Source organism: Papilio machaon, chromosome 8, assembly GCF_912999745.1.
Source record: "Papilio machaon chromosome 8, ilPapMach1.1, whole genome shotgun sequence".
In the NCBI taxonomy this organism is placed as follows: Eukaryota; Metazoa; Arthropoda; class Insecta; order Lepidoptera; family Papilionidae; genus Papilio; species Papilio machaon.
The window spans coordinates 3,973,758-3,990,124 of record NC_059993.1 but is presented as its reverse complement, the minus strand read 5'-3'; the positions used below and the strand labels follow the sequence as shown (position 1 = coordinate 3,990,124).

The following is a 16,367-nucleotide window of genomic DNA, read 5'->3' as shown; positions in this document are numbered from 1 at the left end:
TTTTTTCAAGGCTTAAATATATTTTTGTAAACTTATGTAAGTAATCAATTTAATTCAATAAAGCATGACAAAATGTTTGTACCTCATAACAAACAAGTTTCATTTGTTTGTGACAAAAGGCTTGACCGCACAAACCATCATCAATCTAATACAAATAAATAATTGATTTGATGTTCACCGCAACCCCTGTCAGCAGCAGAACAACATTTGTCATGATTGTTTCGTGCTGACAGAAATATTGCATTTATTTCAGCAGATAAAAAAATTAGGCAATATCTCGTTTGCCACTTTCTTTTATAATAAATTTAGCTGTCGTAGTACATTCCTTAACGGGGTGGATTGTTTATGTAATATTCACATGAATAACTATGTTAACATGCTAAGCCCTACAATTTCTATAAACAACTTTGTTCAAATTAATTCTGAATTTGTGCATATTATAATGAGCCGTTAGTGAAACGGCGCCCCGTAGCGATAAATTTGGACATTGCAGCCACTAAGTAGAAATGATGGTAACAACTGTTTAGATAAGACTTGTATCAATAGTTTTAACGTGATATCTGAAAATGTACAATTAACATGCGCGTGCTAAAGTAAAATAGCGAATTTTTTTTGGGACAATTTCAAGAAGGTATTATTGTTATCTATTTAGTTAAGGTGTAACCTAATATTTAAAAAGGAAATGGTGTTTATATAGGCCCGTATTCGTATAGCGTAGCTAAGCTAAATTCTATTTAAATTGTCAGAAGAAACTATAATAGAATGTTACAGAACGAAGAAGGGGAATATTTTTTCTAGCAATGTTAGTTGATTTATGTTGGAGCAAAAATAATTCAAATAGATTCGATAAATGTTTCTTCAGTAAACAGCTTAGCTGCGAAAGTCGATGCGGTTGTACGAATTCTCTTGCTAATAAAGTAATTTACGTCTTGATGAACATGCCAAATGTTTTATTTATTTAAACAGGAGTACTTAGATATTATTTGGTTTTAATTTTCATTTCGTTTGCTTGGTGACAGGCATACTATTTAATGATTCCTAAAACATTCCAACAACGAATTATGGATACTTTAAACATCTTAATACCAATATTATCAGTTTTTTAGGACGTCATTCTATATAGTTGCATTGTACCATAACAACAATCACTAGCTGTTGTTTAGTGAGTCTATGATTTACTGTTGGTTGAATTAATTATAATTTAAACGTCTACAAAACTACTAAAAACTAAAATTAGACTCTATGGAGTCAACCTAATTTTATCCAATAAATGATTTTAATTGACATAAAAACTTTACTTATTTCAAAATAAGTGTTCGTAATCAATGAATGTAAAAAAATACAAAACAAACGCAATGATTTGTTAATAGTTTTAATTATCAATTAAATTGTTATTGCTCGATGCGATTAAAGAGAAGTAGGTCACACTCAATACAGCAGGAATCAAAACAAAATGTTTCAATGAATAACCTATCGATATCGGACTTGATTTCAAATTTATACATACATAACAAATGCTTCGGTTATTTTTATCTACAAATAAGGGATCTTTTTATTTGTAATAGCGTTAACTTGTATCTTTTTGGGATAAAAATCAACAAGATTTCATCGACCCCAATAGGGTATCCAGTTTGGTCTAGTTTTCATTGGCTCCGAGAAACATTCATGTTGGCTGTGTACAACGCATCACCGGTGCTATCGTTTGCAGAATAATGGATGTTGCTTATTTGCAGCATTGATACTTAGAAAAAACAAGGTGGAAGACAATACACAGACCTTTGGGTCTTTGCCTTTTCAATAACTCTTTTAAAGGCCCTAGAGGCAAAGTTGTACTTTTTTTGAGCAGGCCGGGCTGGCCTTCCCTAGCCGCTTACACCTCAGTCCAGGCTCGATAACAGTCCTGTTTGTAGCTTGCAGATAATTTACATGATGACAGATGCCAGAATAAATAATTCCATTCCCTGAAGTACCACATCAGCGACACAATCGGCAACAGCATTGGGGTCGTCCAGCTTGAAGTAAACTAGCTCTTATGGGTAGGATATAAAAAAGCACCGCATTTCAACCTACTCTCCTGACCTGTAGTGCCGCAATCGGCGGTGGCCATCCGGTATGAACCGTGGGCGACGCGAGCTAGGCACTGTAGTTCCTCAAGGCTCAATGGAAACTGAGTAGCTGTCCAGATCTTCCACATCTGGGATTCCCGTGGGCGAGGTAACTAGCTACGTTAGATCATATGATAGGCCAGTCATAGACCGATTTCTCCGCGTGGTCGTATCGTATGAGACCCAAGCCATTCGTGATCGTGGTGGGCATTAAACTCGCCAAGTACCACAATTTTGACGAAGGAAAGCTGCCATCACAAAGTTCGATAGGTGCCTTCCTTCAAGAAGGCTAAGGCGACGGGAGCAGATCTCCTATGGTAAACCCACATCCCATCCGGGGAAAAAGAAATGCTCTCATTTGTATCCTGGGCAGGATAGATACGATGTGTCCACCGCAGAGGTTATGTGCGCCTCGGTGAGGAAACGCAAGGGTATACTTTATAAATTACATATGATACATTTAATTTTCAAATTTGATTAGGTCGCTTTAAACGACCAATATAAATTTCATTTGTACTATTCTACTTAACCACGTACCTCAACGTAGTCAACATTCAAACAGACAAACTGACATCTAATTGTGTTTGTTAATAGTTTATCTAAAAGTTAGTTGCTTACCCACGCGACAGGCGTTTGCAATGACTTGTTTATGACTTGGCAGTATCAGGCGCCGGCCACGAGGGATGTCTCAGTGTATCGATAAACTGAAAAACAACAACAAAATTAAGGTTAGGTCAATTCTACAATGATGATTAAATAAATCTACTAGAGGAGATGTCGGGCATATTTCAATGACAAGTCTATTTTTAATTGTCTCTGTGGGTTCCATTATGGAAGGTTACAAAATTTTACGATATTGTTGGTTTGATAATTGGTTTCAATTCGTCCAAAATGGTTTCAAAACTTCCTCGGAGTGTTAAATAGGTATAGTCCGAGGTGTAGAGGTATCTATAATTTTATTAGTTTTTGATATTTATTAGCGTTAGAACATGAAACTATAGTATCTCTAATATAAGATAATATCATTGAAAATTGAATTTTGTATGAGATCCTCTGAGTTTATACATTATTTGAAGAATGGAAAATCCAGTTATAACTCGTAAACAACAATTTACAATGGATAATTTACTATATGCAAAGAGTAAGTAAAGTCGAAGATTGTAAAAGTGCATTAATCATTAAATAATTTTCCAAAGTTATGATTTTTTTTACTAAAAATAATAGCACACCGCCACATATTTATCATAGTTTAGTTTATGATTAATTTAATGTCCTTTTCGTATCGAAAAACTACGAAGTAAACAAGTAAACAATGACCTTTGACCCTGTATTTTTAGTTTATTCGTACAGCGAGTCTTCCGGCCTATCTCTCACCTATCACCCTCGCGATAGTGCCCTGTTGCTATGTGCCCGCAACGCACCCACTTTAACTGTAATAATTTATTTTTTAGACGTGTTTCCTATACATGTGGAAATCAGTCACAGTAAACAAAGTACTTATGCAAATTTTACTATTTTCTAGTAATTTCTCAAGATACTGGATTAAATTTTGTCTACATTTGTGTGTGTTCTTTTTAATTCAATGGACCAAGCTTCTCCGCAATGTAACATTTTTCTCAGTGGTAGCTTATTATTGTTGAAAATGGACAGATTATATTATTTTTTCCCGTCTGGTATATATTTTATAGATCTCATTGTACAATGCATATTGATTCATTTTTTTATATCATAAGGTGGCAAACGCGCTACCGGCCACCTGAAGCCGAAATAGCGAAGCGACCGCTGACCATAGACATATGCAATTGGAGATGCGTTGCTTACCTTTAATCGAGGAGGGGACACACGGGAAAAGGATATATTCCTTTCCTATGCATCTCCTCCTCCGTCAAATCCAATTCCATTTCCCATTCTTTCATTATAGGAAAAGGGTGGACAGAGAAAGGGGACTAAAATTAGGCCACCGTCACGCACACTCATTAGACGAAACGCAGAATTGCTTCAACTTCACAACTGTACTCTGTGTGGTCGTGGTATTGGTGTACGGTGTACGTGGTGGAGCCGGCCAATTCCGTCAATAAATGTTTTTGTTGCTGGGGTCTTCTACTGTTAAATTTATTAACTTTTAAGATTATTAAAACAGCATGTTAATACTTGAATTTAGGTCCCTGACTAAGGTACCTTATTTGTTTAATAACTATGGTAGTATGGATTTTGCGACATCCACACGAATTTCCCTATTTTATCTTAGATTAATATTTTTGTCACCAATTAAAAGAAAACATAGCTATCGAACAAACTGTAGTTTGTTAACTATAGTTAGTCTATTGAATTCTGAATTAGTTTCACAATTCATTAGAGATGGGTTGAGTAAAATTTTTCCGTGGTTCGATGGTTATTCAGATAGAACTTACAATCGATAATTTCGTGTTTTTTTAATTACAATAACATTAAAATTGTTTCTTTCTATTCCTAAAGCTAAATAAAGGAATAAATCTTTTAACCAAAAAACGAAGTGTTGACAAACAAAATTAATAATAAGAAAGATTTTTAATGTTTTTTTTTTCAAAATCAATTCGTTACTTTATAGGTAAAAATACAAGCTATAGCCACAAGGGTTGTCGTTTTTTAAGAAATTTATCAAAACATTTTTACTGGAAGTTTTTTTACTCGTCCGTACCCTATAGTGGTAAGCAGTAAATTGTGGCATCGTGGCAAAATATGTCACAGAACCTAGTAAATTTCCAGTGCTACTTGTATGCATGTCTTTATTATTCTACTCGGTTGGCAACAATCTTACTTTCTCAGGATTTCATAAACGTTTTTGAGACAAATAGAGGCGAGATAACCGTTTGTGGGACAAACACATTGTTGATCCCGGGTCACAGCGGTTGTTTAAATATTTTTAAACAAATTGTTTTTATTATACTAAAAGTTCGATCGGATAACATGGAAGAAAATATTTTTAAGAATATCACGTAATAACACAGACACGACGCCTGACTATTTATTGATAAACTACGTACCTATAATTGTTCATGATTCGATTTAAAAAAATTACGTTTTTTATTTAGTTAATTTGTTAATAAGCGAACTCTTAAAGAAGATTTATAATATTAAATCTTGATTTTACAACTTTGAGTGCGGCAGAAAGATTTGCTTGTCTCCATTAATTCGGATTATCAACTCTACTACTCGTAGTTTGAAGACGATATCTATTCGTGACACAATTATGTAACAAACTCCGTGACATATTGTCATCCAAATTATCATTATATTTAAAGAGCTATGTCAGTGTGATAAGAAGTTATCTATATATATAAAAGACTAAACTGACTGACTCACTGTCGTTATCTGTGATTAAAATCTCCATTTGAAACAAATCGTTGTCAGGAAAAATAGTGACAGAGATGACGAGAGGATTATACAGAGATTTTGGACTCAGAAACCCACGGTCAACTATCAACGTATAGCCAAAAAGTCTGGGTCCACAGATTTTAAAATGTTGCATACAGGTTTCTTTTACGAAGTAGGCGTCCACTAAGAAAGGATTTGACGAAATTAATCCCCTAAATGTCGAAAATTGGTGTCCGAAGTTTATGTGGAGAAACGTTAATCCTTCGGCTGAATTTCATGAAAATTGAGATAAATGCTTTTCAACACAAATAATTACTTCGTCATAGGCTTTTTACAAATGTTTACTTTAAGATCTAAAAAGGGAGGTCAAATTTCGTATCAATATTTATTTGTCACAGCGCAACGTTGATGCGAGGCCTAGAGACTTGATGTTTTGCCTATGGGATTTTATTACTACATAGAGGAGCACTGTAAAAGGCTTTTATGTAATTCATCCCCTAAAGGCGGGTGAACGTTTATATGGATATTGTATAAGCCAACACAAATTGTTTGCACATTCACATGGAGTCCACCTGCCGTAAATATAATTCATAGACCGACCACCGCACGTTTGTTTCGAAAAGAAGGAAGGATATGTGTAAAGAGAAAAGATTTGATTGTTTTTTTATTTGCTTGTTTGCATTGAGTAAGCTTCAAACCTACGGAATCGATTTAAAAAATTGTTCACTGTTGGAAAGCTACACTATCCCCGGATGTCACAGGCTATATTTATTACTAGATTTTTCTATTATTTTCTACTATAAATTTTGCGCGGACAAAGTTGCGGGCAACTGCTAGTTATATGTATTTGTGTTAAATGTAATTGCACACATCTAAATGGTTTCCGATCACTAATAAAAGTTTTCAAAAGTCAAAAGTTTATCAAGTAAAATATTTTGTTTTCATGAAATTAAAAAAAAGTTTGTTTTTATGTATTATATCTAAATATATAACATAAAAAACATATTTTGCTTCATACAATTACAATTAAAAATAATGTTTACGAAGCACATTTAACTGATTTCTTTTGAATAATTATTGATATTACATTAATTTAAATGATACTGAGAAATATTTAATTAATTATTAGTATTATTTATTTAATAATGAATGAATTGTAAATCACGTATTGTTAAGAGTTATCATTAATCTTATCGTAATGATATTTTGTAAATGATATTATTGGTGTAAGTTTTAAGTAATTCCGTACTATGGACCAGAGTGAACTTATTTTTAGAACGACATCGTCGATGTAGCTTCATTCATCAGGTTACTGTTAACCAGACCAACCATTTATTGTGCTAATAGTTAAAATAAAAAAAAGTTTCAAATGGATGTTAAATATATCGTACGTATAATTTTTTTTTTACTTATTATTGTTTTTGTAGCTTTTAAAATAGAATGAATTTTGTGATTGTGTTAGTGAGTTTAAATGTGCATTGTTTACATAATTTATATTTGTATACTGGATTGTTTTGCATGTATTTATTTTTTGTTATTTTCTCAATTTAAATACTAATTATACGCGTGTTTTTAAATCACTTGATAAATAACACCGATATAAATTATCCAAAATAATGTAAATAGCCTTTATAATAATTTTTCGCCTATTTTTGACTAGTAAAAAAAACAATACGAGAAAATTAATTAAAAAAGGCCATCTTTAATCTGGTTCATGGCAAACAATAAAAACATCGATTAAGCACGAAATACATAGAACGTAAACAATATCTAATACTTTCCAATGTTGTTGTACCACTATCACCATAATTAGAACGACTCTAAAAATAGACAACAGTTGTTGATATCGCTTAGCTCAATAAACAAACATATTCTAGACAAATATTTATTAGTTACATGTTTATATCGTCAATAATTTGTATTATTATATGTATATATTAGTATTTATAAAAGCGAGAAAAATAAAAATGTTATTTGTTCACTAGCATATTTTTTAAAGAGATGGCACAACGAATTTATATATTTTTTGGTAATTTTTAATACTCGTATATATTTTAAATTTCATTACTTTTACGAGGCCTAAGTTACGAGACATTTTTTAAAAGCTACTTTCAAATTCATAGATAAGATTAATTTGATATTAATTTGCGGCTGAGGTTCGTTGAACATAAGGACAAGAACCTTTAATATTTTATTGTGTTAAAGAGATATTGTGAACACGGTGTTTTGTTTTTAGCTGTACGTTGTACTTTTGTTAAATAGAAACATCAACACGGCGTATGGATCGGATATTAACGATACATTTAAAATAACTGACAGAGTATTCAGTTGCAGCAACTGGCTATCTTCACTAATAGACAATATTTGCAATAATGTGTACAAAATTGTTAAAAGGGATACATCGCTTATGATCGGTGAGTACATACACTTTACACATAATGCAGTAATCCTCGTACAATAAGATTGCTTTGCGTATTTTATGTCTATCGATACGAATATCTTCTCATTTATGAATCGCAATCGTATGCATTTTAATTGATACTAGAACAAGTGGCAAAAGTTTACCTGACTGCGCCTTCATTTATTCTGAAATGATCAAACATTTGTAAATAATGCAGGATACACACAGCTTGTTGTTTGCTAGAAAATATCCGAGCGTATGCTCTATCGCACGTGTGCAGGTTTCTTTATTTCTCATATAGGTAGATATAAACTAAAACCGCAAAAGGAATTTTTGCGATCGCGTAAGAAAAAGATGTTATTAATAAACACAGTGCTTATTTTTGTTTCAGTGCATAACATTATTCAGGGAAATTTTTGTAATGAAATAGTAGTTTGTGCTTGAAACGGACTTCTTTAAGATGTACTTCGTTAAGTAGACAATAAAGAAAATATACTAATCATGTGACAAATAGTAAACTGTCTTTCGAATTCGAAATATTATAGTGTAGCACCAGATGTAACTTTTTCTTTTTAAAATGTATTATATAGTACTTTAATTTCCAGAGAAAATGGCACCTAAAGATCTGCAAAAGAGCATGTACAAGCAACGCTTACTTACCGAAGAGCATTGGAGACGCGTGCGGAGGCAAGTCGCCAGTGAATGCTGCGAACGAGCGTGTACAGTCGGCAACATAATCATGTACTGTCCTGACGATGCAAAACTATTGCGAGAAAATCCTGACATATTCTATTGAAACGATGACACCAATGAGTGATAAAGCCAAAAATGGTACATTCATGTATCAGCGAACATTTTAAAATCTACCTCATGCTTCCGAGACAAAGACGGTTCTTAGGCAATCTGATGTTCCGAAAGTAGCTGAATAACTTTGTAGTACTCGTTATTATAACTGGCAAAGTTACAAAGTCCGTCCAGTATTTACGTGGTTAAATATGTGATCTGATGAATCAACAATTTAAATAAAATATTTTAAAAAGGATTTTCCTTTTTGACTTAAATATGGGTGGGTACATTCAGTAATATGGTAAAATGTTTAAATCGTACAAGTAAGATATCTTTCGAGAAGCGATATTTAGCAAGCTTTATGTGTAAATATTTTCCTTAAATTATAACTATATTCGATTTTGTCCCACTTTACTTATACCTTATTTAATTGTACAGGATTGTATTATTGTGATAGTTTTACAATTAAAAAGTTAAAAAAAGGAAGTGCCTAGTTTTTATTTATACCGAAAAAGTGAGCGACAAACAATCAGGTCATCTTATGTCATCTGAATACATATATGCCTACATCTCACTGCCTCTACCCATAGGTAAAGGCAGTGAGATGTAGGCGTTGCCTATCTTTAATGGACTGAGCAGAAAACACACAAACTAGTCCGTTTTTTTATCGTCAGTCACTTTCCAGAGACCTTTAAAAGAAAATATAATACGAGAGAACGTATCGCAAAATTTTAAAAGTGCTAGCTAAAAATAGACAGGCCCTTTAAACAAATACGATCAACATCTCATATTCCGATCATAAAAAGCTTAGTTAAGTGAACCAAATGTACATTATATATCAAATTATTTTTTTTACTTGAACATAATTCTCGTCGATTACTTTCATTGTGTACTAATGGAAGCTTTTTTTCTATTTTTAGTCATTAATAACAATTTTTACAATAGTAATTTTCTTTTGATAAAGATAAAAGAGAAGGAAAAGACAAGTGAAGGTTGTCGTATACATTAATTGATAGAAAGTTTAATTTATAAAGCTACAAAAAGATATAAGGTAAATTTATGTCTCATGTTAAAGGAAAAACTTGCGATTTATGAGATCTTTATCTTTACAATCTTAATTTAAAATTAGACATACATGAAAATAAAGTAGCAATCATCGTTTTTCTGTTTTTTCCCCCACTTAAATCGGTTCCGAACATCAATTTTTGTACACTTTCGACAAAAAACATCTCAGTTTAACAACAACTCTTTTCTTATGTCACCTTTTATTTTCAACAAACGGTATTTTGGCTAACTTATGTTAAAAATAAGCTCGCGTACCATGAATTTAAACAAATTAATATAATTAATAGAAGCGACATACCCAGAGCTGGGCATTAACTCGTTAATCCGTTAATCGTTAATTAACGAAGTTAACATTTTGCTTAACGGATTAATTTTTAAGTTAACTTAAAAAGTGTTAACGCTTTTGTTAACTTCCGTTAAACTCAACTTCCGTTAATAAAAGTCCGTTAATCGTTAAATTAGAAACTTGGAGACGTGCTGTCATTTTGTTTAAATTACGTGCCACGCCACGCTCGTAAGTTCAACTATGTTGGGCGACTGTCGGCGACTCGAATGGTGAACCAACGAGTTGATGATTGATATATGTGAAGTTCGCGTGCAAGTGTGATGCATCAGAGCGTCCGGGAAAGACGTGACCAACAGGACCAAAACAAAAGAAGGTTCGAAATAGTATATTTCATTACGAGTATATAAAAGCAAGAGTATGTAATAGCCCACATTCCGAACGCTCTTCGTCCCTGCAATACGCCACTTTTTGAGCAACTGTATTAAAACACTTTTTACTCGTGCCTTCTCTTTCCCAACTGTAAAAATGATGTCTATTAAAAAGAAAAAACCAACCACGAAGTTTTTACAAAAAAAAAAATCATTGAAGTTTTTATGATTCATGCAAATATTTCTAAAAAGAAGCTCCTAATTTGTTACAATATCAGATTTAATTCAATGAATTAGGTTAGGTTTCATTTTATTTCATCTCATTAAATTTCATTTTAATTTCATATCAATAAAAATAATCTACTGAAACCTTGGCTGTTTGGGCATGGTTCCCTTTGCCTACCCAGAATGGGCGAAGAAAACAAAAAAAATCTTTGTTTGTATTCTTTTACGGTTGGCGCCATTTTTCAAACATTTTAGTTAGTTGAGTTTATTGTGTTTTTAGCCGACTTCAAAAAGAAGGAGGTTATCAATTCGACTGTATTTTTTTTTATTATTCTAATAAATTGCTTAATTTTTTCGCAACCGTATTAAAATAGTTGTTTAGTACACGTGCGGAACTGTCATTACAACTGGTTCCTACTGTCAACCCTCACCTTCGGCTGCGCCTCGGCTCGGGTAGACATTTGTCGGAACTCTTTGCAATGACAAGCTTTCCGCACTCGTAATGAAATATACTATAATGCATTCATACTTGTCTCTAATACTAATGTGTTATAGAATGTACAGTCAAATTACTATTTTAAACAAGTGTCGCCACAATAAGTGCGAAATTAGTATGTATAATTTTGGTATGGTTAACTGTTAACGATTAACTTCAACTTGCGTTAAATTTTCGAGAATTTAACGCTTTAACGATTAACGAAGTTAATTTTTTAATTAACGGATCAACGATTAACGAAGTTAACTTTTCGATTAACTGTGCCCACCTGTGGACATACCTATGTCTAACTGGTTCTAGTCGGATTTTTAAATGATTAAATAAACTACGTAAAGTAAAATCGTAGTATGCGTTGTTCTTGTAGACATCGCATCCGATGTGTCCGGATTCGAATCTAGTCACGAAACAGTTGTCACACCTGAAACAATTATGGTACTAAAATAAAAATTTTATTACATTAAGTACGTTTTAAATGAGGCTTGGATATAATTAAAAAAAATGAAGTTAAGAGAATTAAAAAAAATTACGCGTTTGTAAACCTTACTATGAGGGTTGACTATTTACTGTATGAATAGTGTTGGATAGATGTAACTTTTAAATGATTTTAATGGACAGATCACATTGTACTATGTATATTGTTTTTACCTGGGTTCAGCATCTGATGTTGGCTAACTTTTGCTGGCAGAATTGAAGTTAGGTGTCCATCTACTTCGGTTACAATGAAATCTGGGGTAGCTATAGAAAATAAGAAGATTAATTGGCATATTAATATACTTGTATATCAAAAATTCTAATAAAAAATACATTTTTACACTTTATTATAAGTAATACACAGTTTCAGGGAAAAATCAATCTTAAATTAATTTTGAACCATTTCATAAAAGTGGAGTACTAACTAAAGTTTGTCGCAGTTGTAACTGGTTCCGATGACGTCACAGTTCGAACCGATGAAGTGCTGATTTCGGTCAATGTAGCGAGCGCTAGAAATATTGGAAAAATCATAAAACTTGCATTGCTGCTTTGTTGTAACAGAAAACTAGCAAGTGATATTAGTAGACAAGTAGTATTAACAACCGTGTATAGATTAACTTGGAAAAGATATTTATACAATCAGTTTGGTAATAATTTATATTTGATTACTTATTGAATATTAAGTATTTTAATACTCACTATAAAGAGTGACCGTGGAACTGCCAGCCCCAAGCGAGTTCTCTGCGAGGCATTGATATAGACCCGCGTCCTCTTTTGACACGTTGTTAACTGTGAGACTGCTTACGTGTACATGACCACGTGAGATCATCTTTATGTCGTACTTAAATCCTAAATACATATGTATTGGTTATTTTTATGTTCGATTTATTAAAAAAAAAAATCAAACTGATAGGGTTTTAAGACACCAATAATTATGGTATAAATTAACATGACTTCCTACTTTCTTAATCTCTCTCCTTTTTTATTTACTATCTAATGTACTCTTACCTGTTTTCTTCGCGTCTAAAATTAGTTCGTAGTAGCAGTACGTCATTAATAAAATATATACATATTATATTTATATATTATATAAATACGATGGAATATATCAATAGTACAGTGTACAATAACATCACAGCAAGTAAAATACCATTCGTCAGGCGATTGCCGCGCATATCGTTCCAGTGTATCGCAGGAGGAGGGTAAGCTTCAATATGAAACCGCAGTGTGGCAGCACTGTAGATATATGCTCCAACTTGTTGCTCTAACGCCTTTATTCTTGGCCTACCTGCGAATACATACCTATGTATGGAGGTACATACTGAGAGCTTATCCCTCTACATCATAAATCTTATAATTTTGTTCATAACAAAAAAGACAATTTATAACTTTAGCTGTTAATTAAAGACTTCTTCACAAATGTTATTAAAAATGTTTGCAAGTTACGAATATTTTTGACGGGATGACGTACGTAAGCATATTTATTCATTAGCGCTACGAAGTTGTAGCTAGCTACGTATGTGTGTCTTTTATTAGATGAAAATATGAATATGAAAGGTAATATTACACTGAGGTAATACTTGTGTTAGAACATAATGTTGACTCCGTTTTTTCAAAGATTACGATGTCATTATTGACAAAAAATATCATGAAAGTGTTTCGACTTTGGAAAAAGGAACAAAATTCATCTGCCTTAGACAAATGACATCTCCAAACCTTTAAAAAAATAACAATCATGATATGTTTATGAAACTTACTCAAGACGAATAGAAGAATTCTTTTGCTGACGCTTGGCGGTATTCCGTTGCTGGCAATACAGAAGAGCACGCAGTTCATATCCCGTTGAGCTACAGAAATATTCAGCCACTCGCCTTCCCATTTCAACACTAAAAAAAATTATTTATTCTTTATATTCTCTCTATCATTTTTCACTTTTGCCTGGTTCACTATTTCTTAGACAAAACATTTCAATTTAAAAAGTTTAATATGTAACGTATGTAATTACAAGTTGTCGCCCGCGATTCAGTCCGCGCTAAATTAGCAAAAAACTTTATTATTAGTCTACGTGTTCTTCCTGACTATACTCTACATCTATGCCAAATTTCATTAAGATCCGTTGAGCCGTTCCGGAGATACCTTAAAACAAACATACATCCATCCATGACTGAGATCACCGTAAAAGACATTATCTAATTACACTGAACTGCCATTAAACAAAATAAAATGGCTGTCAATTGACTGGGACATTCAATCGACATCTGAAATCTAATTTCGATAATAAATGTTGTGCTATTGTTTCCGTAGCAGTTTTCAATTTAGATGAATACAATTTTGTACTGAAAGTAGTATCTACCAAAATAAATTCCTTAATCATTATTGACAGTTTAGCTTAAACAAATGAACATTGTTATTTGCATTCTATTTATTGCGTTGTGAACACTTGTTTTTGGTAATTATTACATAAATTTATAATTCACTAGCAACTCCGAAACATACATATAACAAAGACTCGAGTAATACATGAGATACTTTTCATCTTTTTCTTAAATTCTGCGCCGAAGTCACGGGCAAAAGCTATAGTATAATAAAACAATATAGATACCACTTTCACCAGCAATAGTTAGAGGTTTGGATTCCTCCCTTTTCCAAGTGATGTTGGGTTGTGGGTTGCCCGACGCCGCGCAGTGCAGGGCTATACTGGCACCTTCCGCTACAACCACTTCACCAGTGCTGGAATCTATGATCTTTGGTGGAACTGTTAATATATTAAGATTTAACTAAAAATATATATTGTCTCCCTAATTTATATTATTTGTGGATTTTGTAAAAACGTGAGGAAAGAAGCACTTGAATCTTTAAAACGACCTTTTTTCAAGACTGACAAGCAAATTGTCCAGATGTAAGCCTTTTAGGTACTTCACTATCAGTTGCACTTTTCTCCGTTCTTTACTAATTTACGCAGCCATTCCTGTCTATCTTAAAAAAAGCGTTTAAAAATTATCATACCGTAAACTTGAAGGTAATGTATTTGCACGATCATGGGGTCAGTGTTGAGCTGGCACATGTATCGTCCGGCGTCACTACGGTGTGTGTCTCGTAGCGCCAGCGTGCATGAGTGAGGACCACTGAGTACTCCCACCCGTGGGTTCTTTGTCACAACCAAATGACCCACTGTCAATATAGTCTGCGTGTCAACTCGCAACCACGCCACCTGGTTACCAGACGGAAATCAAGTAGAAGTCCAATTATAAGCTATGATTATGACATTCAATTATATGTTGTAATCTTACTAATATTATTAATGCAAATATTTAGATGGATGGATGTTTGTTAGAAGCTATCTCCAGAACGGCTTTACGGGTCTCGCTGAAATTTTAGCATAGATGTAGGACATAGGTTTGAACATAGGCTATACTACTTAAGTTGTTTTTTTTTAACTCCGCGCGAAAGAATGTTCGTTGTTGGCCTTCTCAATACATATCTAGAATATTAAATACTTTTATATCGTGTCTCGAAAAAGCTTTATCATTACAAAAAATCGGGTGTATTATATATTATACGACTGCAATTGGATCAAAATTTATATTAAAACAGATTTTGAACAACATTGAATATGCTATTTACTTTTACAAAATGTTTTATTCTGTTCGCGTTCAAGATCACCGAAGAAATAGTAACAGATAATGTATCTCTTGTAATAACTATAGCGGTCTGCAAACCAATCAAACGTACATGAAAGCCTCATATTAATACTAGCTGTCGCCCGCGACTCCGTCCGCGCGGAATTAAAAAAAAAGATATAAGTTGCCTGTGTTCTGACAGACTATTCTCTGCATGTATGCCAAATTTCATCAAGCTCCGTTGAGCCGTTCCGGAGATACCTTCAAACAAACATCCATCCATCCATCTATCCAAACATTTGCATGTGTAAGAAGTAAGATGAAGATATATATAACGCAATGCAAAGGTACCATATAGTTTTGTAAGTTTTCCACGTTGCAAGTTAGGTATGCGTCGCGTCCCATAACGACTGTAAGATTTGTTTCGGAGCTCGTTATACTGGGCACGTCTGAAATAAAAATATCAGCAAGAGATATAGGCGGGATGATTGCTCATTGCAATATATTCTTCATTGTAGCATTAATTTAAAGACTTTTGGAAACAATTACAAATAAAAGATAACTTAATAAATTCATAATTTTAGCTTATTACAATATATATTCTATTAGCTTTTATTAGGCAAATAACAATATCATCCAATTTCCAGTTTGTACAAACAATAAACAAGTGAACTTTTCAAAGTATTTAGATTTTTTTAATGAAAAATGAAGGAATAGCATAATGTGGTCTGACTAAATAAAAACCATCAAGAAATGTGGAATACATTCTTTGATGTAAAATGTTCTTACTAATACATATTTATTTACCTTTTGCCAAAACTATATGCAGGATAATGGAAGTCAAAATTAATTTTTTAGAACACATTTTAAAAATTTCACATCAATTACAACGTCAATTGTTATAAAGAATATTTTTATTCAATCACTAAGTTTCCCGCGTAAAATTTAGATTTGATATTCAGCGCTGAATTTTCAGACGTGTTGTGCGTCGAATTCGCAAACCTAACTGGCGTTGAACACATTGAAGCAAAAATAAAGGCTTCGGAAATGCGCAGGTCCAAAAAGTATATAGTCCTATAAAGGGTTATTTAAGACTCACAACAAAAAAAAACTATGTCCCTTCACAAAACTTTTTGATTGACTACGCTTGCACACATAAATTAGCTAATACATAATATAAAATAAAAAGA

General features: G+C 32.9%; 2 protein-coding genes and 1 long non-coding RNA gene across 3 annotated transcripts; 1 reads left to right on the top strand and 2 right to left on the bottom strand.

The window, feature by feature from the left end:
- Positions 1 to 6,748: 6,748 nt before the first annotated feature.
- Positions 6,749 to 9,031, top strand: LOC106720686. Its single transcript, XM_014515430.2, has 3 exons — positions 6,749 to 6,846; positions 7,696 to 7,873; positions 8,466 to 9,031. The coding sequence occupies exons 1-3, from the start codon at positions 6,829 to 6,831 to the stop codon at positions 8,654 to 8,656; spliced, it is 387 nt and encodes a 128-aa protein (XP_014370916.1). The 5' UTR covers positions 6,749 to 6,828; the 3' UTR covers positions 8,657 to 9,031.
- A 2,341-nt stretch (positions 9,032 to 11,372) lies between these two features.
- On the bottom strand, positions 11,373 to 12,060 carry LOC123721184. The gene is made up of 3 exons (XR_006756170.1): positions 11,983 to 12,060; positions 11,732 to 11,821; positions 11,373 to 11,504 (listed from the first exon to the last, which is right to left on the bottom strand). It is a non-coding gene; the product is annotated as an uncharacterized LOC123721184 (long non-coding RNA).
- A 1,190-nt stretch (positions 12,061 to 13,250) lies between these two features.
- Positions 13,251 to 16,042, bottom strand: LOC106720684 (lachesin). Its single transcript, XM_045679065.1, has 6 exons — positions 15,985 to 16,042; positions 15,529 to 15,626; positions 14,564 to 14,768; positions 14,160 to 14,312; positions 13,315 to 13,443; positions 13,251 to 13,273 (listed from the first exon to the last, which is right to left on the bottom strand). Exons 1-6 carry the CDS (start codon positions 16,040 to 16,042, stop codon positions 13,251 to 13,253), a joined length of 666 nt encoding a protein of 221 aa, XP_045535021.1.
- Positions 16,043 to 16,367: the final 325 nt, after the last annotated feature.

Coding starts and splice junctions, on each gene's coding strand:
- LOC106720686 (XM_014515430.2), top strand. Junction 7,874..8,465: donor GGATACATCGCTTATGATCG/GTGAGTACATAC, acceptor TTTAATTTCCAG/AGAAAATGGCACCTAAAGAT.
- LOC106720684 (XM_045679065.1), bottom strand. CDS start 16,042: ATGTGTTCTAAAAAATTAATTTTGACTTCCATTATCCTGCATATAGTT. Junction 14,769..15,528: donor AAAACTTACAAAACTATATG/GTACCTTTGCAT, acceptor TCTGGTAACCAG/GTGGCGTGGTTGCGAGTTGA. Junction 14,313..14,563: donor ACATTACCTTCAAGTTTACG/GTATGATAATTT, acceptor ATATATTAACAG/TTCCACCAAAGATCATAGAT.